The sequence below is a fragment of the Blennius ocellaris genome, assembly GCF_963422515.1.
Source record: "Blennius ocellaris genome assembly, chromosome: 12".
Taxonomy (NCBI): Eukaryota; Metazoa; Chordata; class Actinopteri; order Blenniiformes; family Blenniidae; genus Blennius; species Blennius ocellaris.
Genome location: NC_137661.1, coordinates 5,703,506 through 5,729,444, shown reverse-complemented (window position 1 = coordinate 5,729,444; position 25,939 = coordinate 5,703,506). Strand labels below are relative to the sequence as shown.

Genomic DNA, 25,939 nt, shown 5'->3' with positions numbered 1-25,939 from the left:
ATGAAGTACTGTAATGAAGTCTATTTTAACATATTTTTGGATCTAATTCAATTTGAAATTCAACAAATGACTAGTATAGTTTGATTTTTAAAAGTGCACATCTTTAAATCATTCTAGTTATTTACAATATATGTAACACTGAATAAGTCGCCACATAAATACAGATGTATTTGTACTGACTCCAAATAGAAAATCAACATAGCATCACCTGTATAAATGTAAAATGTGTGTGCATAGACAAATAGAATTAGCCTTTTGTTCTTAATGCTTACTTCCTCAGGGCTCAAGTAAACATACACTCTAAAAAATAATACATTGGCTAAACTTAATAAAATTAAGGTAACAATTTGCATAGATTTTTTTAAGTACTCTCAACTCAACTCATTATTGAGTTTTTCCCACAAGAGGTAGTCTAGTACAACCAACATGACATTTCTTGTCCTCAACAAGGTTAAATAAGTTAAACCAACTGAATTCTGATTAAAACATTTTGGCGTTTTTAAGTCGTCAATTAAGTCTATTTAGGTTCATCCAACTCATTTATTTTGCCTTGATTCAGCTTATAAAAGTCTGTATGTTATCCCTTTTTTTTAGTTCTAGTAACCTAATGTACATAAGTTAAAATAAACTACACGTTGAAAGTCCTCTTCATTGAGCAAAATGTTTATTAGAAAACTAGTATTAACAAATGTTTTGAAACAATGAATGATTTTCCTCATTTTGAACAAAAAAACATGCCCACTTCTAGCAATAATTAAACAAAAATCAAAAAATAACCACACCCAAATGAGTGTGAAGCTTCACATCTGAAGGCTTTTACCAGGTTATTGCCCTTGAACAATGTAAAACAAGATTAACATGTTGTAATTATTACTGTGGATTTTGGATTACTCATCCCCTGAACTGAATGCAGTACTCCATTTCACAACAACAGAGTAGAAAATAAAATGTATATATTTTTTTGTTGTCAGTATCGGTAAGGCACATCAAATTTCTTCATCTATTCTTGAATGTCAAAGCTTTTCTTCCAAGTAACTTGCTACATATCTGATTCATATCAAAACCAAAAAAATTGAAATGTAATACTGTAATAAACACAACTATAAAACACTCAAACTGCATCACATTTTCTGATCTGCTTCTGGTTAGCCTACCCCTGTTATTAAGGTAAGGGCAGCGATTGACGACATCTCAATAGGTTAAAACAGTAGAACATCACAAAAAGCAGTCTATTTTTGAGAGACAGTACTTTCGGACTGGCTTTCAGACTATCCAGCTCAAGGAGTATCTTTTGAAATACTTCCAAAGTGTTTTTCAGTTCTTTTGGGTAGCTGAGGTTGAGAGCGTAGATTAGCCTCATTAGCATGGCACATGCTCTGGGTACGTCCAGGTCTTCAAGGACTGTTGTTCCCTCAAGCACAATCTTTGCATTGGCTGGATCAGATGTTGTGGCACCTCTGGTAACGACAATCTTCATCACTTCATCCGTTTCATCTCCTCCACCATCCTGGCGTAAGTAGTTAAGAAAAAAAAGTTAGTATTTATACGCAATACAATTTAAAAATAGCAGTAAAACAAAGAATATACAATGAAATTAAGTTTTCCATTTACCTACCAACTGATCTTTAAAGAGATCTTCCTCCTTTTCTCTGAGATACACCACTAAGCCACGGATAGCCATCTCTCTCCTTCTTTCCTCAGAATCATCCTGTGAATAAGAAAAATAAAAAAGTGTTTTATAATGTTTTTTAATTTAACCTCAATGAAGATGAGCTTTTTGTAATAACATCACTAGGAAAGAGAGTGAAGGATGATGTTTCCAATGCCTGGCCTATACCAATTACCGATCTCAATTGTGTATGTTAAATTTATCATTTTAAAGATTGCAATAATGAAACAACAGAAAAATCATTTTACAATTAAGTTGTGCTCTGCTTAAGCATTTATAGTTATGTACTAACTGAAGATTTTTTCCCTGTCCAATTGGGAGCAAATAACTAAGCCATAAAAAAACACCTGATCTGATATTTGTCCTTGTAAGTATTTGGACTCAGAACAGTTGACTTTAACGCATAAAGGAGACAATCAGCAATGTAAGCAGTTATTTGAAATTCTATTTCTGACCACCTTTGCGGTGATACTGGAACCACGTATACTGTAAGACAAGGTTTATTCATACCTCAAGCAGCAGGTTCTTTATGCACTGAATACTCATCTTTGCAGCTCCTCCTCTTGCTGACAGCAAGGACATTATCTTCGGGATGTACTGGTCCAGTTTTGCCATGAATGTTGTCTCCAGATTGAGAGTTGTGATTCTTCTGAACTCTTGGTTTATCTGTGAGTGTAAAGACAAACAACAGGGACAATTTTTAAAAATGCAGGACATTTCCATCAACATAGTACATACTGCAAACCATTTAATGATCAAATATTTACCTGAGCTGCATCAAAAAGAGCAGGCCATCGGACTTTGAAGTCATTAACAACAACTAGCAGCCAACCTCTCAAACTTTATACAACGGGGCCTAAAAAAAACAACCCAAAAAGCCTTCTCATTAATGTTGTAACATACCAAAGGAAATAAAAATAGTGCACACTCAATGGCAATATTAGCAGGCCAATATTTTCATATGTTTAATGTTAAGTAAAGTGATAATAGACTTACTTTTTTAGGCCTCTTCCTCTCAGCAACGTTGTCGTATCAGCTCTCCAGCCCACGTTTTTACGTTGGTCTTGGACAAAAAACGATCAATAAACTGGGGTTAAAAACACTGAACAAAATAAAATTAACCTATGTACAAAGCTTAAACATTAACCCACATCATCCTTGTGTTTAAATTGGGAGAAAATGACACATATAATCTCTTAGCTGTGCAGGGAAATGTAATGTAAGACCTAATTTAAGCAGCAGCGACAGAAAGACTCAGCTAAAGTGTATCACATTACATACAATAGCTTAATGAACAGTTAACTGAAAACCTGCTTTTAGGATTGTGTAAAAAAAAAACTATTCCTTGCACTATGTTAAAACACTCATTGAGTGTTGCAAATTAAAGAAAGCAAAAAGTACTACTCACCCAGTAACATTCAATTGGATTGAAAATATGCAATGTCCGTTCCTTTCCCTCCACTTTCTTGCAGGCGTGGCCTTTGGTTAAAACATGTGCGGGCAAGTCCAGTCTTACTCAGCTTTTGAAGGATGCTTAACAGAAATTCAAGTTGCACCAACTAAATATTGTCTCTTGCTGAGTGGAAGCAGAAATGTCCATTCAAAATCATTAAATTATGGAGTCAAGACAGATTTCTATATTCTCAGTTTGACAAACTTATAACAGGAAGTTATTAACTGATTAAAACATGTGTATGTAACAAACTTAAATTTTTTCTGTAAAAAAGGCTCTTGATTTCAAGCTTTACAAACTAACCCCATGAATCATTTTTCTCAGTGTACACAGTATTTGTAAATATTTATTTTACTACAGGGGATTTAAAGAACAAACACTGGACAAGGACTTGGAAGCGGATTAACTTGTAGGAAAAAGTTTTTTTTTGGTTTTGTTAATAAATCAATAATAATGTTCATCACCATAATACCATTAATATACTTGGATTACAAAACTTGATTGCCGGTTGAATGTCAGTTATATTCACAAATATGTATGTAATCTGAATAAAAGAAGAAAGTGTCTTGTCTGGGCCCAAAGAGTGTGTAGAAACACTCCTGCTTAAGAAGGTAAAACATTTTAAATATGAGGTTATAAAAAAAGCTAAAAAAAAAAAGATTTTATCTTGTCATTATTTTGGCTCATCTTTGACAAATCCAAGACTGCTGCAATGCAATAATCCTTCAGTCACAACAAACACGATCTGGCAGGTGCAAAAAGAAAGAAAAAAGTAATTCAACCGATTGTTCAAAGTCAAGGTCAAGGTTACTTTGTTAGTATTAGTAGATTTGTTTCGCAGAAAGTGATTGCATTTGGCCTGACATAACAGACAAAACACACCTTGAACCAGTCAGGGAGATACTTTGAGTGGCAAAATTTAAACAAGCAAGTACTCAGTGTTCCGCCATTCACCAGCAAGCAAGAGGAAAAAGAAAAATATTTGCAATTTGCAATCCTTTGTTTACAACAGGGTTCTTAACTATGTGCGCATTTGTACGTGAAACGCTAATTTTCTTTGCTCGACAATGGTAGAAAGATTTAGATTTTTGGGGGGGAGATAACTAAGTTGCAACCTGTCACTGTGCACATTTTCTGTCTTGCATCATGCTGTCGCTCGCTTTTTGACTTGCCTTCCTCGTGTCTGATTGTAGTTCCCTGCCCAACATTTGTTTTTTGCCTGATTTGTACCTTGCTGCCAGTTTGTCTGTGTTTTATTTTCACCCCGCCCAGTGTCTCTCTGGGATGGTTTGCCCATGCTCTCTGTGTTTTCTCTGTGTTGACTGTGTTGCTCCATGTTCTTCGTAATGCGGTGTTCACTGGGTTCCTGGGTTCCGTTTTGCTTGTCTCAACCCCGCAAATCCATCTTTCACAGTTGATAGTAGAGACACGTCCACAAAGGGACTCAGGCATCACCATCCCTGATGCCCTTTGCTTTGTATGCTGCAGAGGAGCCGCCACCACTGGCAGGCACATCACCTCCTAACCCAGCTCGCAGACATGCGGTCTTGTTTAGACTCTGTCGTCTTGAGCAAACACTCCCCTCCCCCACTTGTTCCACCGCATGTTGGTCTCCAGTCAGTTTGTCCACTGCCAGTGGTTTTCCATACAGTCGTTTGCGCCTCCCGGCGAGGACGGTGCACGGATAACTCGTCCACAGAACTGCAACCCTGGACAACTGGTCCATTTGGTTCCAGACATTTCGTCCACGACTACTTTTTCAGAATTATTGATTTGAAGGATTTGAAAGTATATTTGACACATTTGGAAGAAATATTAAGGATATTTGACACAAAAACACAAGATAGACAGTATATTTCATTATGAAGCAGTTTTTAGGGTTAGATCTGAGGTGTGACCAGGCCAGTGGAGGTGTGAGTAAGGAGTGATGAGCTAAATTTGAGCAACTCTCATGAGACACAAAGACACCATTCGGAATATATATGGACAAAATGGATCAGGGAAAAGTGTTGCAGGTTAAAACTAGGATTTCCTTCCTTGTTAAGTCACTGAATCAGAAATGTTAATGCGCTGGAGGCTACAGATTCGGGGGAATAGCTGTTTTTCTTAACCGGTTCTTCTGCATTTTTATGCTGCAGAACTGATGGAGGGGGGGGTGCAAACAGTGGATATCCAGGTATGTGTTCTGTCAGTGCAGATTCTGGTGGCTCTCGTCTGCAGGCATCCAACATCCAGGTGTGGAGGCTCAGCTCTATGACAAATAGAATGGGAGGCGGTGCTTTCAGCTATCAGGCCCCTCTCGTGTAGACCTCTTTCTATTTAATAAAAAACGTAACAGTTCACACTAGCTCAGGCCACCCTGGACAATTTACTTGTGAAGCTGCTACAGGTTTAGACTGCTGAGAGACCGACACTGAGGTTCCTTCCTCTCTCACTCTCCATGCAGTGATGTTTTACTGTTAAATGTCACCAATAGTCTCTCTCTCTCTCTCTCTCTCTCTGTGTGTGTCAGGGGTTTTGAAGTGACAGACAATGCCCTGACATTTACAGCTTCGCAGTGTGCAAAACTGAATATATTACCTTGTCTGCAGACACTATCACTCCCACAAGGACTGTATTTTTAAGCAAATAACCAGTCCAGCCAACCAGTCCATCCAGCCTGTCCACGGTTTAAACTGCTTTTGCCCATAGTGAGCTGGATGGATGGATGAAATGTAGAGTAGCTAACATTGCTGTGAACAATAATTCATCATAAGTCTCAGAAAAACAATTTAAGCATCTTCATTTGGCATCCGGTTGAGCATTATTATTTTTTAGAGGCCTGTGGTGAACCTGCACTTGTTATTTATCTGGGAAACAGTTTTTGTAAGACACTGCTGCATTTTAGCCTCGTCCAGTTCTGATTCTGGGTCAGAAAAGTAGGGCTGCATCATTGTGTGTTGTCCAGCGGCCATTTTCTCCCATGCTTTCCTTGCATCTGTAAACCCACAGACAGAGGAAATAACGAGCAGCTGATCATTTGTATGATGCCTCATCATTTTCTCCCTGGTGTAACAGGCTCTTTTCAGGTTGACTCAGTGCATTTAGGCATTTGATACAAATGATCAGCTGCTCGTCATTTCCTCTGTCTGTGGGTTTACAGATGCAAGGAAAGCATGGGAGAATATGGCAGCTGGACAACACACAATGATGCAGCCCTACTTTTCTGACCCAGAATCAGAACTGGACGAGGCTAAAATGCAGCAGTGTCTTACAAAAACTGTTTCCCAGATAAGGACTTTATCATTTGGTCCTTTGGAAAATAGCCCATTCCTAAAACTTCATGTGGATTGAATTGGCTGCTGTGAAAAAGGACAGAATATGTTGCCTTTAAAAATCTTAATACAGCTACAAATCCACATTGAGGCTGCAGATTGCAAAAGGTTGTTGTGGCACTTTATTGCATCTTGTCAACACAAGCTCCTTTATTTTCTTTATTTGTGGATTGTTATGGAGTAGTGCTGATGTCTTCTTGATGAGCACATTCGGAAGGATGAATGAATGAACCCATGTATTTGATACAAAAGGGAATTTATTAAATGAGGAAAGAGATATCTCACAGGTTCACATCGACAAATAAAGACTTCTCCAGAGTTATATCACCAGTTCTCATGACCTCTAAAGAGAATACAACACAGCTGTTTATAATATTCAAGACCTAAGACGAGAGCGAGTTGAAGGAAAACAAAGTTGTGCATTCTTGAGGCCCAATTGTACATTTTGTACACAATTGTACCAACAAGTGTGTACAGATGTACATGTTGTAGGTCATACCTGCACTCAGTAGATCAAAGGTGAGAATAAATACATTTAACGTGTCTTTATAATTTAACATTTAATAATTTCCTACACAAGCAGCAGTAACATCTTCACAGATTAAAATATAGTTTTAATTGAGTTTAGGTGAAGGTATACAATGGTTCCTTTGTGTACTATGTATTCTATTAGATTTTTTCTATTGTCATTTATTTATATTTGAGTAGTAGAAGCAAAAAAGATGAGATAAGAACTTCAGAATCTCTTCAGGACCTACAACTTGTGAAGGTGAGTATGATTGATAAACCTCATGGACATAGAGACTCAGGTAGACAATGAAGTGGCACATTTTTTCATTTATTCTTTAATTCTTTCACCTGAGTTTCTTGAAGTGGTTAATGTTGGATTACCAGGCCTCTTTTGAATCAATGCACAGCACTCTTTGCAGTCAGTAGTTTCACCACCTGCGTGCCATTTGTATGCACACTTTACTTCTCCATCTGTCTGTGCATTAAAAATAAGTTTGAAATTGAACAGTTTGACCTTTCCATTTTCTTGGGACACCCCTACATGATATTGTATTTGTTACAGTGTTACAGTAATATTTGATTACATGAATCAGAGAGTGAATTTCCCCATGGGGGTAAAGTGTGTGCGTGTGTCTGTCTATCTTTCTATCGTATTTTATCAAACTGTATTGATACCACATGGGAAACTCATACCAAATTGACCCATTGGTTGCAGCGCACAAAGGGAGCTGGGGACTGAGGGTCTTGCTCAGGTAATGTGTTTTTGGAAAATGTGGGAGGCAAATATATTTGAAATTCATGCTTTGTCATGTTAAAAATGTTCTATACAAGTCTTGTCTGTATAAAGGAAATCATTTGATTTTGGCTCTACTCTGTTAAGGTTTGAAGTTGGAACCCCAAAGCAGAGCCAAGAGACTGATCAAATAGAGTTCAAAAATCTATTTTCCAAACGGCAGGCAGGACAGGCAGTGGAGACAGGGGGCTGGCTGGCAGGCTGGCAACGTCACTCCAGGAGAGGCACAAAAAACCTGAGCACAGGAACAAGTATTAACATCCCAAAAATGGCAGAGAACTAAACGAGATTTCCAACAGGGCACTACCAAGTAGACGGAATAATCTGGCAGAGGTGTGGAGTGAGAACCAGGGTTTTGAAGACTGCAATTTGTGTGGAGTAGATTCAGGTATGTGCCTCACTCTCCTGGAGGAGCCAGCCACGCCCCCTGTCACACACGCCCTGCACAGAAACAGAAAAAGGGAGGGGGAACAGACAACAACAAAAACAGATCCTGTTCATCCAACGATAAAGAATGATATCATTCTTTGCCTTTATGTGCTCTCATAAACTGGAGACACTGAGCACTTCTAACTGAACATCTGAACAGGCTCAAACATGCACAGTACATAAAGGGTAAACGACACATTGGTTCACATCAAATGTCAAAGATATTCATTCATCTGTCTGACGTTGGGGAATTAATTTAATTTTAATACAACTGTACATTTGTTCGGAATTCAGAACAATATCGACCTATTTCCTCCAGGCTCATGAGCTGTCCTGAGGTGGAGGGCAGGGCTGTTTGAGCAGGGAGTCCATTCTGGTGAAGGAATGACATAACGAAAGTCTGCATCTCAATCAAGTCGGGATTTTCACTGTGCTCTGAGTTTAGGATCTTAAGGACGCATTCGCAGCCTTCAACGGGCACCACGTAGACGTTTTGGTCATCGTAGCTGGGCAGTGAGCGAGTTTCCAAGGCTGTCAAATTGTAGCACCTCTTCAAAATCTCAGACACCTGGGAGTGGCTGAAGTTAGGTTTGGAATGCTTTTCTGCCATTAGACCTGGAGAAAAAAAACAAGTCAACAGATAATAAATTACACCTGGGGTCAAAAGACTATAAATTACAATGCTAACACATGTCTTTGTTCGGACATTTCTTTTAACCTATATGTTGAAGAGATTCACTCTAATAAAAGCATGTGTTTGCTCAGGAATGAGGGCAAACCTGAAAAAACCACCACACTAGTGCAGTTCAATAAAAATTTTTTATTATGTAACTGTTACTAGTTGATATTTCTTCCATCGATATGTTTGTAAGTGTGTCACTTTGAACTGCCTAGTATCTGGAGCTATCATATTCCTATTCCTGAAGGAGATTCATCCTATCAGTCTTCTTGGGTTTGACCTGAAGTACCCGTAGAGTAATTATCTTCACCATAAGGAATGCATCGGCTCAGCCACTTGCTTCATCATGTCTTCTTTTGTTGGAAAAACTGTAAAAATCAAGTATAAAAATGAATCAAAGATTAATAACAAAAAAGGATAAAACAGTTGCACTTTCCCAGGTTGAAATATGTTTGTGGTGGCAGAGTCTGGAGCTGGACAGTGGGGGGTTGGGGGGGCTGGAGGCTATAGCTCCAGGGAAAAAGCTGTTCCTTAACCAGTTAGTCTGTGTTTTTATGCTGCAGAACTGATGGGAGGGGGGGGGGGGCAAACAGAGGACATCCGGGGTGTGTTCTGTCAGTGCAGATTCTGGTGGCTCTCCTCTGCAGGCGTCATCCAGGTGTGGAGGCTCAGCTCTATGACAAATACACACAATTATTATAACAATAATTCATTTTAAGTCTCACGAAAACACATTTATAAACATTTTCATTTTGCATCTGGTAGAGTTTTTCTTTTTCTTTTTTCTTGTTTAGCTCTTTAAGTCAACCTGCATTTGTTATTTATCTGGGAAACAGTTTTTGTAAGACACTGCTGCATATTTGCCTCGTCCAGTTCTGATTCTGGGTCAGAAAAGTAGGGCTGCATCGTTATTTGTTGTCCAGCTGCCATATTCTCTCACGCTTTCCTTGCATCTGTAAACCCACAGACAGAGGACATGACGAGCAGCTGCTCACAAGGATTTCAAAAGATTGTTGTTAAACTTTATTGCATCTTGCCATCCTTTACAAGTTACTTTATTCCCTTTATATGTGGTTTGTTATGGAGCAGTCGCAACATCCTCCCAGATTAAAGCATAGCTTTAGTTGAGTTTAGGTGAAGATATACTAACTTTTCAACCCTGAGTTTCTTCAATTAGTTAATGCTGGATTACCAAGAAGGTTTGAGGCAATTGTATCATGTTGATTGTGATGGTTTCTGTTTGAAAAGATACAGTAAGAAACACATGTGACTGTAGGAAATATAAAATGTATGGCTCTTAAAGATGACTTTCATAACTCAAAATCCTAACTACGTATGAAATAATATAAGTTCAAAATATATCAATTTGTGTAATAATTATAAAATATAAGTACATTTTATAGTTCACAGAGAAAAATTACCTTCTTCTTTTTCCGTTCCATTTCTTGACACACATGTATGGGACTGTGGTGGCCACATGGGGGCGATATTACAGCGGATTTTAAAACTGGAAGAGAATTCAGGTTTGAAACTGTTTATTTATATTTTGTTTTTAATAATTAGGAATTAATGAATGGTCTGTATGAAAGGACCTTTGCAACAATGGTCACTGTGTGTGCTATGTATTTTATAAAAACATTTCTATTGTCATGTATTTATATTTGAGTAGTAGAAGCAAGAAAGACAAGATAAGAATTTCAGAATCTCTTCAGGACCTACAGCTTGTGAAGGTGAGTATGATTGATAAACCTCATGGCCATAAAGACTCAGGCAGACAATGAAGTGGCACATTTTTTCATTTATTCTTCAATATGCAGCTCCAAGATCATACAATTCAAACATGCCAGATAAATGAGGGAAAAATATACATTAAAGAAACATACATTACAGGGATCACAACCAATGTTCCAGGAGCTAAAATGCTCAAATACCAACTGAAAGTGTCTTTCACCTGGATCACAGCAGTTCAAGTTGTGCTTTTGGTTCAACAATAATGTTCTGTCGTTAGATGAGGTATAACACAACTGTGTAAAAACATAAACATCCAGTTTGTCTGTTTAGGATTAAATATATGCTCACACTGCCCTGTAACTGTTATTACAGCAGACCAATAAAACTGTATAAAAGAGTAAAAAAGTATATCACTGTCCAATCACAGTTTTATTGTACAAGCAATTATAAAGACAATTTTGATCATCTAGATGTGGATCTACATATGTTCAAAATATTTTGTGAACTGAGAAAATATCTTTGTTTGAGATAGAAAATGAAGGGCAGAGCGACAAAGAAGTGTACTGCATTTTATGTGTGATTTGTATAAAAAACAATGTACATCTAGAAATATGTTAATATGCCTTCACTTTCCCAACAGACGTGATTAAGTCAGCTCAATATCCAGATATAGTCCATGTGTCTCTATTCAAATAAAAACCTTGGTTCGCAAATGCACTTCGGTGTAGAAATCCTGATCACAGTAGGAAACTATTTCACATTGCTTGACATTGAGCAGTTCTAACTCAGAATCACTTTGGCAAACAGTATTTTAGAGTGCGCTTTTTTTACAGTATTTTCATTTTAATGGTTGCATTTGGCCAGCGAACTGTTCAACATTTCTGATCTAAAGGCTATCCGAAAATATGTGTTGCTTTTATTTAAAGTCATGAAAATATTTAGATTTATAGAGAACATAATATATTGAAACCGTATAGCATCACTGTCTTAATTACATTAACACTTCTGCCATGACACTTTTTATTTGTGGGCATATATTGTTTAGCCAATTGCATTAATTTGATGAGTGAGACGCCATCTTACAGTAATATTTTATCACATGAATCATACTGTAAATTTCATCCATGGGGATGAATAACGTATCTATCTATCTAGTTGGTACATTTTCATCATTTTCTCTTACTGAGTTGAGCAGCACTCTCAAACCACACCTTTTCCACATGCTCTTTTCCAAGTTTCCACAGCTGTGAAACGATATAAATACCCTTTCTCGATGTAATCATGATATACTCTTCGTTTTCCGGTTGCAAAGTCACAGCGTGACGAGCAATCACCAAGGACTGGCAGAAGCGAGACAAGACCAACACATAGAGGGAGTCTTTCTCCGCCTCATTCAGAGGAAGGACACTTTCCCAGCCAGCGAGGATAGGCCCCCCCACCACGATGGGATTGGGGTGCTCAATCATCATATACATGATAGTGATGGCCAGCTCATGGATGTAGTAGCCAGTGTGCATGTCCCCAAAGTCAATAATGCCAGAAATCCTGTGCCCGTCATTGCCGTCGGGCTCCACAAGCACATTGAGGTCATTGATGTCGCCATGGTTGATGCCTTAGGACGGAAAAGAAAAAGTAGTTTGCATGAAGCAAAGCACACTACAGAGACATCCAGGTTAATGGAATTTTTACAACATCCGAGGCAGCGACAAGTCTGACAAAATGTCTCTTCTATCAGTAGTTGGAGTGTTTCAGTACATGATTTGACTTTTTTTTCCCTTAACTGCTAGATTCCACACACTGTTGAGGTAATGTGTTGTGGTTCCTGTTATGGACACTCCTAAATGTGTGAATCCTAGTGATGACCAAATGAAGCTTCAATAAAGCTTCATGAACCACTGTCTCTATTTCCTGAAGCCACTAGATGGCACTATCTGTTCAACAAATGCTCTGCCTTTTTTTCCACGTGTCTCCGTCCGTGTTGTCAGAAAATTTTGGAGGCGCGCGGAGCGGTGATGTCTGCGTAAACAGGGCCGCATGGAAGGGTGTGGTGGCTGAAATGACATAATTTGGCCGCACGAACCTCGCAGACGCGTCAAGTATAAAACAACCTTGAGACTTTGAGGGACAAAAATGGCCGCCAAGTCACTACTCAAGGTGAACTATATAATAGGCCTGTTGTTTCGGCTAATGTTTAGGCCCCTAACTGGAATAATGCCGATTTCTTTCGAGTCTTTTCCCCCCCTCTTACCAGATCTTAATTCACATGACCTAGTATTGGCTGGAGACCTAAACTGCACTCTGAATTGGGCCTCAGACCGTTCTACCTCAAGATTGACAGCACTAAGCAAATCTTCCTGGTGTATCAATGACTTCCTTGAAGCTTAGAGTGGTGGACCCTGGAGATTCAAGTACCCAACAGACAAGCTATTTTCCTTCTTCTCCCAGGTACAGCAAAGTTATTCAAGAATTACATTACTTTCTAATTGACCAGAAATCATAACCCTTGGTTACTCATGTAGAATACGACAGTATTGTAATATCTGATCATGCACCAGTTATTTTGAAATTGAGTTTTCCACAGAAGGTGTCCACTATTTCATGGAGGCTTAACTCTAAATTATTATCCAATCAAAGGTTTGTTCAATCTATTAATACACAAATGGATTTTTTTCATGGAGTTGAATGAATCCCCTGAGATAAGCTATTCTACACTCTGGGAAACCTTGAAAGCTTATTTGAGAGGGCAGGTGATTTCCTTTGTTGCAGGTGAAAACCTAAGACAGACTCGACGAACGTCAGAGGTAATTGACCAAATTAAACAAATACACTGGTTAAACTCAACCTCACCCTCTGAGGACCTGTAAAAGGAAAGAATTCTGTTACAAACTGAATTTGATAACATCACCAATGTTCAGCTAAGGTCCCGTCTTACATATTACGAACATGGTGACCGGGCTAATAAACTACTGTCACATCAACTAAAACAATCAGCAACTGCTGGTTTTATAATTAAAGAGCTACACGGGCATGTGCTTACAGACCAAAAGGGCATTAATAGTGAGTACAAGTCGAATTATACACCTCTGAAGCCAGCGATGAGACTCGGGTGGAGAGCTTTTTTTAATGACCTTACACTGCCCACTTTGGAAGATTCAGTTAGAAACGTGTTGGAGGCGGATGTGACCCTGATCAAAATAAACAATGCCATTCAGAAAATGAAATCTGGTAAAGCACCCGGCCCACAACTTTTCTCATGAACTCAATAGACACATGTCCATGTTCATCTGGAATGACAACATCCCTCGAACCAGAAGAGAATTCTTGGAGAGATGCAAGGAGGCTGGAGGTCTATCTTTCTGAACTTGCTTTATTGCTTCTGGGCAACAAACATCCATAAGTTTATGTTTTGAGCTGCAGGGATGTTGGCTGCTGAGTCTCCATCTTGGGTCCACCTTGAATAATATTCAAGCATTCCCGTCTCACTTGGGTCCGTTTTGTGTGGTCCACTACCTCTCAGCCAGGGGTCTCCAACCCTGGTCCTCGAGGGCCCCTGTCCTGCATCTTTTAATTCTCACCCTGCTTCAGCATACCTGAATCTAATGATGATGGCATCACCAAAGTTGTGAAAAAGCCCAATAACAAGCCCCTGATTGCAATCAGGTGTGTTGCAACTAAGAGAGAGCTAAAACATTGAGGACAGGGGCCCTCGAGGACCAGGGTTGGAGACAAGTAAACACCTGTGGACAAGAAATGTGGTTGTCTGGGGTGCTTTAAAAACATGGTCTCAGTTCAGAACTCACTTTAAATTCAGACTTTCAGTCTTTGATCGACCCATCCTTTCAGCAATGGCACAAGAAAGGGCTAAGATGCATTGAGAATCTCTTTAAAAATGATGCATTTATTTTGTTTGAACAGCTAAAGAAGGACTTTGACATTCCACAATCTGACTTTTTCAGGTACTTACAACTACATAGTTTTGTTATAGCATCTTTCTCTCTAACCTTGCCTCCAAAAACATGGCTTGATGAGTGTCTGACCTTAGATCCACTCGCTTCAGCAAGAGACTGATTCAACCCCGCTGCTCGAAGGAACGCTACAGGAAGTCCTTCCTCCCCACGGCAATAAGACTTTTTAACACGTCTACCTCCGTCAGAGCCTCATTATAGTTACTCACGCTCATTTCTTAAGTTATGTCCTACCCAGATATTTTTATATTTGTATATTTTTATTCCCTACTTTTTATATTCTATTCCATTGTATTTTATAAACCAGAATGCTGCAACAAAACAATTTCCCTTCAGGGATTAATAAAGTCATCTATCTATCTATCTATCTATCTATCTAAAGGTGTCGTGTCAGTAATTTCTAACAGAATCCAGGGTGCAGCATTCCCATCGTTGAACCATTTCAAAATTCAATGAGAAGAAGAATTAGGTGAAACATTTTCAAATACTACCTGACAAACAGCAATTACAAGAATCCACTCATCCTCCATCTGTGTTAAACATGGTCCATACATAGGTTGCCTATTAAAGCATCCAGAATGTACCCAAGTGTAGACCCGTCCTGTCTGAGATGTGGTCATGCCACTGCTAACCTGAGTCACATGTTCTGGTTTTGTCCCCGGCTGTATGATTTTTGGGAAGGAATATTTAATACAACTTCATTTATATGTAAAAACAACATCAGCCCGAGTCCTGTTACAGCTATATTTAGGGTTGTAGCAGATATTTCAGTGACGCCTCATCAGGCAGCGGCAGTTGCCTTTATGACTTTACTCGCAAGCAGTGACGTGTGGTGAGGGTCATGACTGGTGAGGCACTGAATCCTCTGGAGTCAGATTTACAATATAAGAACTGAAAAGAGCATCTTATTTCACTCTTCATCCAACAGCACCAACTGGTAATTTTTCATATCCCTCAGCATTCCTCTTTCAGTCACACTGACACCAACACCAACACAAACACAAACACAGGAGCATATTTGTTCTACAAAGAAAGTTTCTTTTATAGAGATGGACAGAGCGCCTTCTTGTGTCCAAGCAATTCACATTTACTGTAAACAAATTAAAGTATAGCGATGTGTGCAGCACAAATTTAATTTTGACCTTCAGTAAAAATTTCTGTTATTTTTAAAAAGTATAATTCTGGTGCTTTAATCAATTTCAATAAAGGTTGTGTATCAAAATGATGAGAAAAAAAATATTTTAGGCCAAAAGTTTAGTTATCAGATACTTGATTTTTTTCCCCCCTACTGACTCCTATCTTATTAAAAAAAAAAAAAAAAAAAAACCTCCAATGGAGATTATGACCAAAATTCAGTTCAGGTATGCTCCCGTGAGGTGAGGCTGGGTACCTGCGTGCCTCACCGGCTTGACTTTTCTCTGCGCTTTATTATACGATCGGCGAGAACAATTCTCTCACACATACATTAAAGACATGGCACAAGCTGTAGAGAGTCCTGCTGTATAACAAACATTAGTGTAAAGTCCATATTGTTGATATGTTGAGGAACAGAAACGTCATGTGACCCAGTTTGAATTGGATCACAGTCAGACATGAGGCACAGGTCTCCACTGCCTCACCCGGGAGTCACACTGAAAATGCATCTTTAACCCAAATCAGTTGAAAATGTTAATATTTATTTTAGGTACAATTTTTTCATTTTTCATTACGGCAGGTGAGGCACTGTTGAATCATGAAATACTCCCTGAAGAGTAAATATTGTACTCACACTTGCGGAAATTAGAGCGTTGGGGCTCCACAGACGTCTTGTACTGATGAAGAACAGACTTCACGACTTCCTGAAGAGGGTCTCCATCCAGGAGATGCAGGTACGGTTCAAGGAGGGAAACATTGGCCAAATTCCAGATGAACTTCTCCCTCTCCAGAGCGCTAATCTTAGGGTGCCTCATCTGGAAATGAATAAAATAGAGAAAAGAAGTGCTAAGCTGTTGTGTATACCTTGTCCAAGCTTGAGAAATGTTAATTGACCAAAGAGTGCTCAAAGCTAAACATATAGCTGTTATATATAGTTTTATCAGAGGGAAACAATTTGTAAGTGTTGGTGTCATACTTCTTGAAGGACGTTGTCCATTGTCGCTGCCATCTTGCCTGTTTCATACAATAATTGTGGTGTTGAAGGGATTTTGGAAATGGTCGTGCCAGGTAAATAAGTCAACAGCCGGACCAGGTACTTCTGAAGGCCAGAGCCACAATCTGGAGAAAAAAAGACAAGCTCAGTGTTAGATGTTTGCCTTCATCTTAGTCAAGATGCAGCTTAAATTTTTCTGGCGTCGCTTTGCTTACAGAAACATTTACTCGAATAGGGGTGGTTCCTCCAGAGGCCTATACTACGACTAGCATTTTCTCTTAATGAGATAACTTCAGGATTAACCCTGGTAAATCACCACAGGAACTTACTCTGAACCGCTCGCCTACTCTTTGTTCTGGTTAAGAGATCACTGACAAATCAAATCTCTTGGAAAATGACCTGCCCAGTCTTAGAAGATCCTGATTGATGCACGGATTGAGAGTGGAGAGGAACACATAATAGCTGCAATCCTTTGACATAATAAAATAAGGCCTCGTCCCTGAGCACTTTGAAGGATGTTTTTGTACTGTTCTCTAGTTCATTTAGCTCCACCGGGGTAGATCTGAAATAATGAGGTTAATGGCCACGTCTGACATAACTGCAGAACCATGAATTAATATTTCAACAGAAAACGTGCTGACACGGGGGAAACCCAGCCTCAAAACAGTTTAATGGAAAATATAAACTAAAAGAGCAGTAATGACGCTCAACCAAGACAAGTTTGTGCCGTTATAAAATTAAGTTGAGTGATCCCATTGCTGTGCCTGTCCATTTATATTGTCTGATGAATTAATAATGTACAACCTCTCAAAGTTACACTTTAAAAAACTCAGTGATTTTCTGCAGCATTCCTTTCAAGATTTGGGCTGCTGATTCGTTTAAATTCTTCCCATTTTTGAAGAATAATTGCTCCTCCAATATGTATGCAGCGCTGCAATCGGTCAGGCGCCGCAAACTCTGCCCCTTTAATCTGTAAACATGGATCCCGATCGTAAAACCCTGGGCACGTACAGACCTCACGGCTGCATTCCTGCAGTTTCAATGAGGTCTCACTTCAACACAGTGTAATGTAGTAATGCTTTGCTTGTTATCATTCTTTCTGCGGCGCTTCATCATGACAATTCATTAAATTCAGCTGTGTTGGCACAGGGGAACACTGAAAACATGCAGGACTGCAGCCCCGAAGGACCAGAAATTCATACCCCTGCACTAGAAAGTGGCGCTTTGAGATTTCACAATGGTGCCACCTGCTGGCGACATGGGCCAGACTCACATTCACGATACCATCTGTTCATCCTTTCACACAATGTTGGTCGAATTTGCTGCCTTGCGCCAACCAGCTGACCAAAATGTTCGAGTTGTTCGATTTTCAGGACTTTCAGGATTGAGGGCACATTTCCATGTACTCGGGTTTTTACAAAACAGTGACATTTCTCCACGTTTGGGCCATTTACACATAAACGCAGCGACAAGTCGCCACAAATGATGATTCCTGAAAACTCTGGCCACAGTAGAGATTTAGAGAAACGTTGTGCGTCTTTTTGTATTTAAAGAGGGGTAGGCAGAGATTTATGTCACAATTCGTGACAAGTTTTTTCCCCAGGATTCTGATAGGCCATTATCAATCAATCAATCAATCAATCTTTATTTATAAAGCACATTTAAAAAAAAACCAAAAGGTAACCAAAGTGCTGTACATCAAAAACATCAAATAAAATAAAATAATTCAAAAGTTAATTCAAAAGCACAGAAGAGACAAGGCACAAAACATAGAAAACATGTAAAACAAACAAACAAACAAGCTTACTACAAGTTATATGATATCAAACAAGATGAAAATAAATCAAGGTGTACTAAAAGCCAAAGAATAAAAGTGGGTTTTTAAAAGGGATTTGAAATCAGGGAGCGAGGAAGCCTGCCTGATGTTGATAGGCAGCTCATTCCAGAGTTTCGGAGCAGCGGCGGCAAATGATCTGTTTCCTCTGAGCTTCAGCCTCGTCTTAGGGACTGTCAGCAGCAGCTGATCGGCTGATCTCAGGGATCTTGGTGGGCAGTAAGGCTGAAGCAGGTCTGATAGATAATGTGGAGCCAGATTGTTAAAACATTTAAAAACAAATAACAAAAGCTTAAAATTAATTCTGTGGTGCACATTATGCCTTCATGCTTCTCATTACACTGCCCCCTACAGGTTTGGCATGCTCACAGTAGCACTGAGCCAGGCGTAGGTGTGTGCGTGTGTAAATGAAGACTTTTTTTTTATTATTATTGAAAGTTTACGAGTGGACTGTTGGACTATGACCTGATGGCACAACAGCAAGGCAATAATATGAACTTTGGACTGTTTCAACTGTGACCATTGACCTTTCTTCACACATCAGTCAACATGAAGAAATCTCCAGTGTACAAGTCAGGAAAGACTGTTGAATCTGAGGAAGAACATATGTTTTATCTATTATTTGTATGAGAGAATGTGATAAATTCAAAACAACTGACCATCTTATTTGTGGCAAATATATTTTAAATTCATGTTTTGTCATCTTAAAACATTTCCATGTTTTATTACCAAACAAAAGCATTAGGATTCAAATAAAACATTGAAAACTGTAAATATATTGTTGAGAACTAGATTCAAAATAATAAATTTTTTTTGTTTAATTTCTTATCTTTGTTGTGCGATAAAGAATGATATTATCCGTCGCCTTTGTATGCGGTCTCAGAAACTAGAACTGGACACTAACTACACTGAATGTCCAAACAGGCTCAAATATACACAGTACATAAAGAGAATCCATTTAATTCTAATCCAATTCCTGTGCATTTGAAATTTTGGAACTCAGAACTACATAACTGGTGCCATACCTGCTTCCTCCAGGCTCATGAGCTGTCCTGAGGTGGAGGGCAGGGCTGTTTGAGCAGGGAGTCCATTCTGGTGAAGGAATGACATAACGAAAGTCTGCATCTCAATCAAGTCGGGATTTTCACTGTGCTCTGAGTTTAGGATCTTCAGGATGCATTCGCAGCCTTCAACGGGCACCACGTAGACGTTTTGGTCATCGTAGCTGGGCAGTGAGCGAGTTTCCAAGGCTGTCAAATTGTAGCACCTCTTCAAAATCTCAGACACCTGGGAGTGGCTGAAGTTAGGTTTGGAATGCTTTTCTGCCATTAGACCTGGAGAGAAAAACCCAATTCATCAGATAAGCAGTTACACTTGAGGTGACAAGACTAGAATTTAAAACGCCAACACATCCATTTATCTTTGTTAGGACAGTTTTTTAACATGTATTAGGAGAGATTCACTCTAATAAGAGCATGCAGTCACGCTTCTTTCCTGTTCACAGTTTATATGTGAGCTTGATCAGAAGTGTTCAGCTGATTATGAAATACGTAACTATGCTCAGGATTGAAGGCAAACCTGAAAACTACTGCACCATTTTTGTCCTGACATTTATTAATAAAAAAAAGTTCCAATTAAAGTTAATGTGTGTATGAATGTGTGTGTAACAATTTGTAAAAGATTACACATTATAATAAAGGATTTTATGCTACCTTCTCAGCAGTGTGTAACAATGTCACAAATTAATTATTTCCACTATGATACTGTACAATTATTGCACAGTGCTGCCTTCAGGCAACAATGTCATACTGTTTTATCAATAAAATATGTACAATTAAATAAAAAACGTACATTAAGTACGTGTTACCAGTTGATATGTCCTCCTTCGATATGATACTGTGTCACTTTCAACTGCCTCGTGTCTGGAGTAACAACGTTGCCTTGCAAAATACTGCACACCACATAGTATTCCTTATAGACACATGGACATTGAACATAAACGACGTGAAACATACAAGAAGATTAAAACGTAGGTGGACGTGTGTGGACTGAATCTGCACTAAGAGCAACTGAAAGTGACAGAAGTTCATAAACACAATGAGAGGCAGCAGCACGAGCTGAACATATGTTAAAGCTTAAGAGTGCAGCGTGGTTTGTGCATAAAAGACAGCTGCAAGACAGAAGACAGAATTATCCTGAGCTTTCCCAGCGGGAGCCGTTCAGCAGCTTGCGAAAAAGAGTGTCGTACCTTTCTTCCTTTAGTCAGACCTCAAAACACTGCAGTCAACCCAGCCGTACCTCGTTTCTGTATGGTCGCGTGAGCCGCTCCGAGCTTTTTATGGTTGCTCGTATTGTGAACTTTACGGTAACGTCTCGGCGCAGAGTCAAGCTCTCTGTTTTCAAAATATAGGACATTTTGAAACGATATGGTTTTCACGTTGTTTATCCAATAGGGACTGATTAGAAACTGTGTCTCAACCAGCCTGTGTAGATATTTAGGAGACATGTGATCCAACACAGATTTGGAATCTGTTACCTGCGATTTATTGAGCTTAAATAAAGTTGTTGTTTTGTTTTGTTTTTTTAAATATGTGAGTATTATAAAAAAACGACCATTAAATGTCCAAAGAAAGAGCTGTACCTTCATCAGCGTATATACTTATGGGATCCAATACAGACGGAGCCAGTAGGCCACATGACCTGGTAGATATTGAGCAAAATTACAGTAATTTTCATATAAATTGGAATATTTTTCATAAAGAGCATTAAACGCTTATTAAACGACCTGCGTCTCATCAATCATAAGTTATATGATCCAACACTGATTTCGAGTCAATAGGTCACATGACCAAGAAGCTATTGTGAAAAATTACAGTATTTTTCAGAGAAATTTGAATATTTTTCATAAAGAGCATTAAAAACGAAATACAAGAGGTGTGTCTGAGCAAGCATGACTAATTACACAATCCAACACTGATTTGGAGTCAATAGGTCACATGACCTGGACGTTATTGAGAAAAATTACAGCAATTTTCAATAAATTTGTAATAATTTTCATAAATACCATTAAAAACAAAATAAAAATAGTGTGTCTGAACAATCATTACTAGCTATTGAGACAAATGACAGTAATTTTCATAAATATTGGAATATTGTTCATAAAGAGCATTAAAAACGAAATTAAAAAAGGTGTGTCTGAACAAGAATGACTAATGACACAACCCAAAATTGATTTCGAGTCAATAGGTCACATGACCAAGAAGCTATTGAGAAAAAGTAGAGTAATTTTAATAAATACTGGAATATTTTTCATAAAAATGATTAAATGCTAAATAAAAGAGGTGTGTCTGAACAAGAATGACTAATGACATATGTCAACACTGATTTGGAGTCAATAGGTCACATGACCTGGAAGCTATTGAGCAAAATGACAATAATTTTCATTAAAATGTGTAGGAATCAATAGCTTCTTCGTCATGTGACCTATTGACTCTAAATCAGTGTTGGATCATAAAACTACTTATGATTGATGAGACACACGTCGTTTAATAAGCGATTAATGGTTTGTTTTTTGTTTTTTTTATAAAATATTACAAGTTCTATGAGAATTACTGTAATTTTGCTCAATATCTACCAGGTCATGTGGCCTACTGGCTCCGTTTGTATTGGATCCCATAAGTATATACGCTGATGAAGGTACAGCTCTTTCTTTGCACATTTAATGGTCGTTTTTTATAATATTCACATATTAAAAAAAAACAAAACAACAACTTTATTTAAGCTCAATAACTCACAGGTTCTAATCGGTCCATATTGGAGAAACAACGTGAAAAACCATATCGTTTCAAAATGTCCTTTATTTTGAAAACCGAGAGCTTGATTCTGCTCCAAGGCGTTACCGTAAAGTTCACAATACGAGCGACCATAAAACTCTCGGAGCGGCTCACTTCACCTAACGGAAACTGGGGACGGCTGGCTTGACCGCAGCCACGTCTCTTTTCCGGGTTGGGACGATGACGTCACTGTGTTTGTAAATCGGGGTGGCCGAAGCCTGATTACTCTCCTCGAGCTGAAATCTCTTCTCGGTTTGCCAAATCACTAAAACTTCATTAAGATTTTGAAGATTGACAATAAAAGAAACTCCATGAATCTGCTAATAAAATCTCCTGTTTATATAATCACCATTTTTTTTTTTTTTTCATACAACTTTTTTGTTCCTCATATATGTTCTGTCACATTCAAACTGTTGTTTCTCATCATTGTCACTTGTATTCAGTACAGTTTTGTGCTGTTTATATTGTCTTGTAATTTCCCGATCCACAGAAAGAGCTGGCTTGGAGCGTTCTTTCAAGCTGGCAAAGAGTACTGATTGTCAGAACTCCAAAACCATTGCCATATAGTTGGGCTTATGAAACCAGGCAATCCATGCAAAGTCTTGAATTAGAGCTATAAAATCTTTTTTGACAATATTTGACTATATTCTACAGGATTATGATTTATACCAAGGTAGTGATGATATATGTATGATATGACACCTTACGTAGCTAAAGCAAACACAAGCACAAGAAGTCAATAATTAACATTACATACATATTTTTGGACTGTACAAACAATACTTGCGCAGGAAAACAATGCAAACTCAATGAAGAAAGGCTCAACCAGGGCATGAACCCAAAACAGGCAAGAGTTGTAATCACAATACTGCTGCGTTGTGCCAGGATAAATGTTTTTTTTATTCATCCCCCCCATATATCAATCCAACCCGACTTCTAAAAGACTCACGGGTTAAAAAAGTTATCATCGGACTGGTATGGCGTGCTTTTCCCTATGATCGAGTTGAGTATGCAAACGGATATCAATGGGTCAAAATATCTCACGGTTGAAAAGATGCCTTTGCATTCTGTCTAAACAAGGTCAATATTTGGTAGAAAAGTGAAAGGTGAAAAACACCTTTTTCAGGTCGTACAAGTCTATTTATGGTCTATAAATGGTAGAGGGATGAAAAGTGAAAGGACATTTTACTTCGGTCCAGTGATGTGCAGTCAGGGTAGGCAGTGCCCACCCAATGCTGGATTGAAATGAATAAAATATTCATTTTGATTAATTGTTTTAATTATAATATAATAAAAAAAATTCAGTAGCTTACAGTACTTATAGGTTTCAAAGTGTCAGCATTTTGTCCTTTTCATAGCCCAAATGTCTCAACGCCGCTAATTCCTGGTATGGCAGAAAGCCTGCACAAGGCATTCAAATCTGTCGAGTCTTAAGGCCGATTCATACGGTGCTGCAGAGTCCTGCTGAATAAAATCTTCTTCAGCCAGCTCCTTCTGGCTTAAGAAATTAGGTTCGGCTGTGCCAACAATCCTGGCCAAATTATTTGGGTGCCGCACTGCTGAAACTTCGGCAACGTGGTCCGCAAACTCTTGTGGATTGGTCAGATTTGGTTGTTAAACTTCCGTATTTGGCTGGCTGGGAAATTTAAACATGGACGTAATAGAAGAAGGGATAGTGCCACCATCAATATGGAAGACCTCGGGAGCACACTGCTGGTCTCCAGCCTCACATGCACCACAACGGCCTCCAGCTCCCGCTCAGCCTGCAGCATCACCTCCGCCTCTTCAAGGTCCAGGAAGCGGAAGCCAACCACATCAAGCGGGTTTGATTTTGGAGCTGCTCTTGCCACGAGCGGAACAAATCAGAGCGACCGGCCCCTTTGAACCCAAATAATAAAGCTCATCATAATGTCATTTTACAACATACACATGCTGAAGGCTGACAACCTTCAGCACCACGGAGAGCAACTATGTCATTTTGAAGTCCTTCAAATGAATAAACCAAGAGAACAACAAAAACATGAGGCTACATGGCCCCAAATAATAAAACATGACAAATTCAAAGCAGTTCAGCACTATGGACAGCGACCACATCCTTTTGACACCCACTTTAACTATTTCAACTCATGAGGGCACAGCAGGCTACGACCCTGTATCAATAGCTATAAAGTTTAGTCAAACTTGCACAGTGCCCACATGTTCACCAACACACACAATTTCAATATGAAGTACTACAGGCCTACTTGCCACTATCTGAAGGACATACGACGAGCCTTGTCCTCCGCGAACTCGTCCACGATGCTCCATGTCCATTTTCTTTGCTCTCTCATTTTCTATGGACAACATGGCGAGTCCACTCAGTGTCTCCTGTCCCACTGAGCTCCTCAAGTGGTTTTTAATGAGTTTTAACTTGGAGAATGAGCTCAGAGGTTGCTACGGTGATGGAAGAGTCACAAAAAAAAGGAGGGCGGTGCAAACCTCACTGAATGCAGAAGTTACTGCTGGGTGGTTAACAAGGAGCATTTTTGCCAAATCCACAATAGACCTTTGTTTTGGTATCTGAGACACAGCAGACTGATACAGTTCAGTGTTATCTGTTTATTAAATGTATGAATTAAATATTTGAACAGGGACGGTGAAAAGGTTCAGTGGACTTTGTGTTTTATCCTCAGTCACTCGAGAGTTGGAGGTGAAGGCTTTTATCAGAATGTACTGCCATAACATAGAAATATAGTAAACTATATCATGTATCACACATGTATAATAATAAAATAAGCAATATAAAATCTAGAATCTTTATTTCACATGTAGCCCATGGTAAATCATCTCAATTGCAGTTTGTTTTTTGCATGACACTTTCCCAGAGACTCACTATAGTTGTTACCATGTTCATACATTTTAGTATATTTGTACTTTATAGCTGTAAATTCTGATAAAAGCAGCTGGAACAGAACAGACGTCCCCAGCGACAGCCAATCAGTGTTGCTCCTGTGGACAGGAATCAGTTTTTGGCACAGCACTGGCGCATCCACCCTGCAGCTTTACTCATGGCTGCTACTGTGCTATTTATGTGCTTACTCTGAAATTAGACTGATTGTTACACACTTTGTCACAATTGATAATCAATGAGTTCTTTCCAATCATATGAAGATGATAGTTTGACATATGAACATTGTGCTGCTGATTCAGTAGTAATGTTCCACTAAAGAAACATCTATACCACTGCAGCTTGGCTGTTTATGATTATGTGGATCTATAAATCTGGTATTTGAAGATATTAAATGTGTGAGATAAATCTGGCTTCAGTTCTCCACGTCACCATCAGGTTCCCTGTCACCAAAATGTGCTGCTCAAGGTTCAAAGTTTGCATACTGGTATGCACATTCTCCCGCAAAGTTTATTTTTGTAAATCACAAACTTGGAGGTGGAAGTGGAGTATGCATCTTTCAGGGCCGGGGGTGTGCCGCCCTCCCAGCCCCTCCTGAAGCTCCGCCACTTGCTCTTGCTCTCTTGGACAGAAGGTGTGAGAGGGAAGCTGCACTGGAGGCTGGACGGCGGAGACGAGACGACATCCTCCAGATGAATGACCCCTGTGGGAGAA

At 39.0% G+C, this 25,939-nt stretch overlaps 2 protein-coding genes across 2 annotated transcripts; both read right to left on the bottom strand.

Annotated features, from left to right (window-relative positions):
* Window positions 1–1,150: 1,150 nt before the first annotated feature.
* On the bottom strand, window positions 1,151–3,351 carry LOC308137113 (uncharacterized protein; the record flags this gene model as incomplete). Its single annotated transcript, XM_080505687.1, has 7 exons — window positions 3,078–3,351; window positions 2,666–2,732; window positions 2,437–2,525; window positions 2,180–2,335; window positions 1,616–1,708; window positions 1,250–1,507; window positions 1,151–1,156 (listed from the first exon to the last, which is right to left on the bottom strand). The coding sequence occupies exons 4-7, from the start codon at window positions 2,282–2,284 to the stop codon at window positions 1,151–1,153; spliced, it is 462 nt and encodes a 153-aa protein (XP_080361813.1). The 5' UTR covers window positions 2,285–2,335; window positions 2,437–2,525; window positions 2,666–2,732; window positions 3,078–3,351.
* A 7,348-nt stretch (window positions 3,352–10,699) lies between these two features.
* On the bottom strand, window positions 10,700–20,810 carry hykk.2 (hydroxylysine kinase, tandem duplicate 2). The gene is made up of 5 exons (XM_080506087.1): window positions 20,754–20,810; window positions 19,531–19,839; window positions 16,654–16,796; window positions 16,312–16,492; window positions 10,700–12,190 (listed from the first exon to the last, which is right to left on the bottom strand). The coding sequence occupies exons 2-5, from the start codon at window positions 19,832–19,834 to the stop codon at window positions 11,748–11,750; spliced, it is 1,071 nt and encodes a 356-aa protein (XP_080362213.1). The 5' UTR covers window positions 19,835–19,839; window positions 20,754–20,810; the 3' UTR covers window positions 10,700–11,747.
* Between the last annotated feature and the right edge of the window lie 5,129 nt (window positions 20,811–25,939).

Excerpts from the sequence above, each read along its gene's own strand:
- hykk.2 (XM_080506087.1), bottom strand. The coding sequence starts at position 19,834 with ATGGCAGAAAAGCATTCCAAACCTAACTTCAGCCACTCCCAGGTGTCT. Across the intron at positions 16,493-16,653 it reads TGGACAACGTCCTTCAAGAA|ATGAGGCACCCTAAGATTAG; the intron begins GTATGACACCAA and ends ATTCATTTCCAG. Across the intron at positions 12,191-16,311 it reads ACGCTCTAATTTCCGCAAGT|GCATCAACCATGGCGACATC; the intron begins GTGAGTACAATA and ends TTCCGTCCTAAG.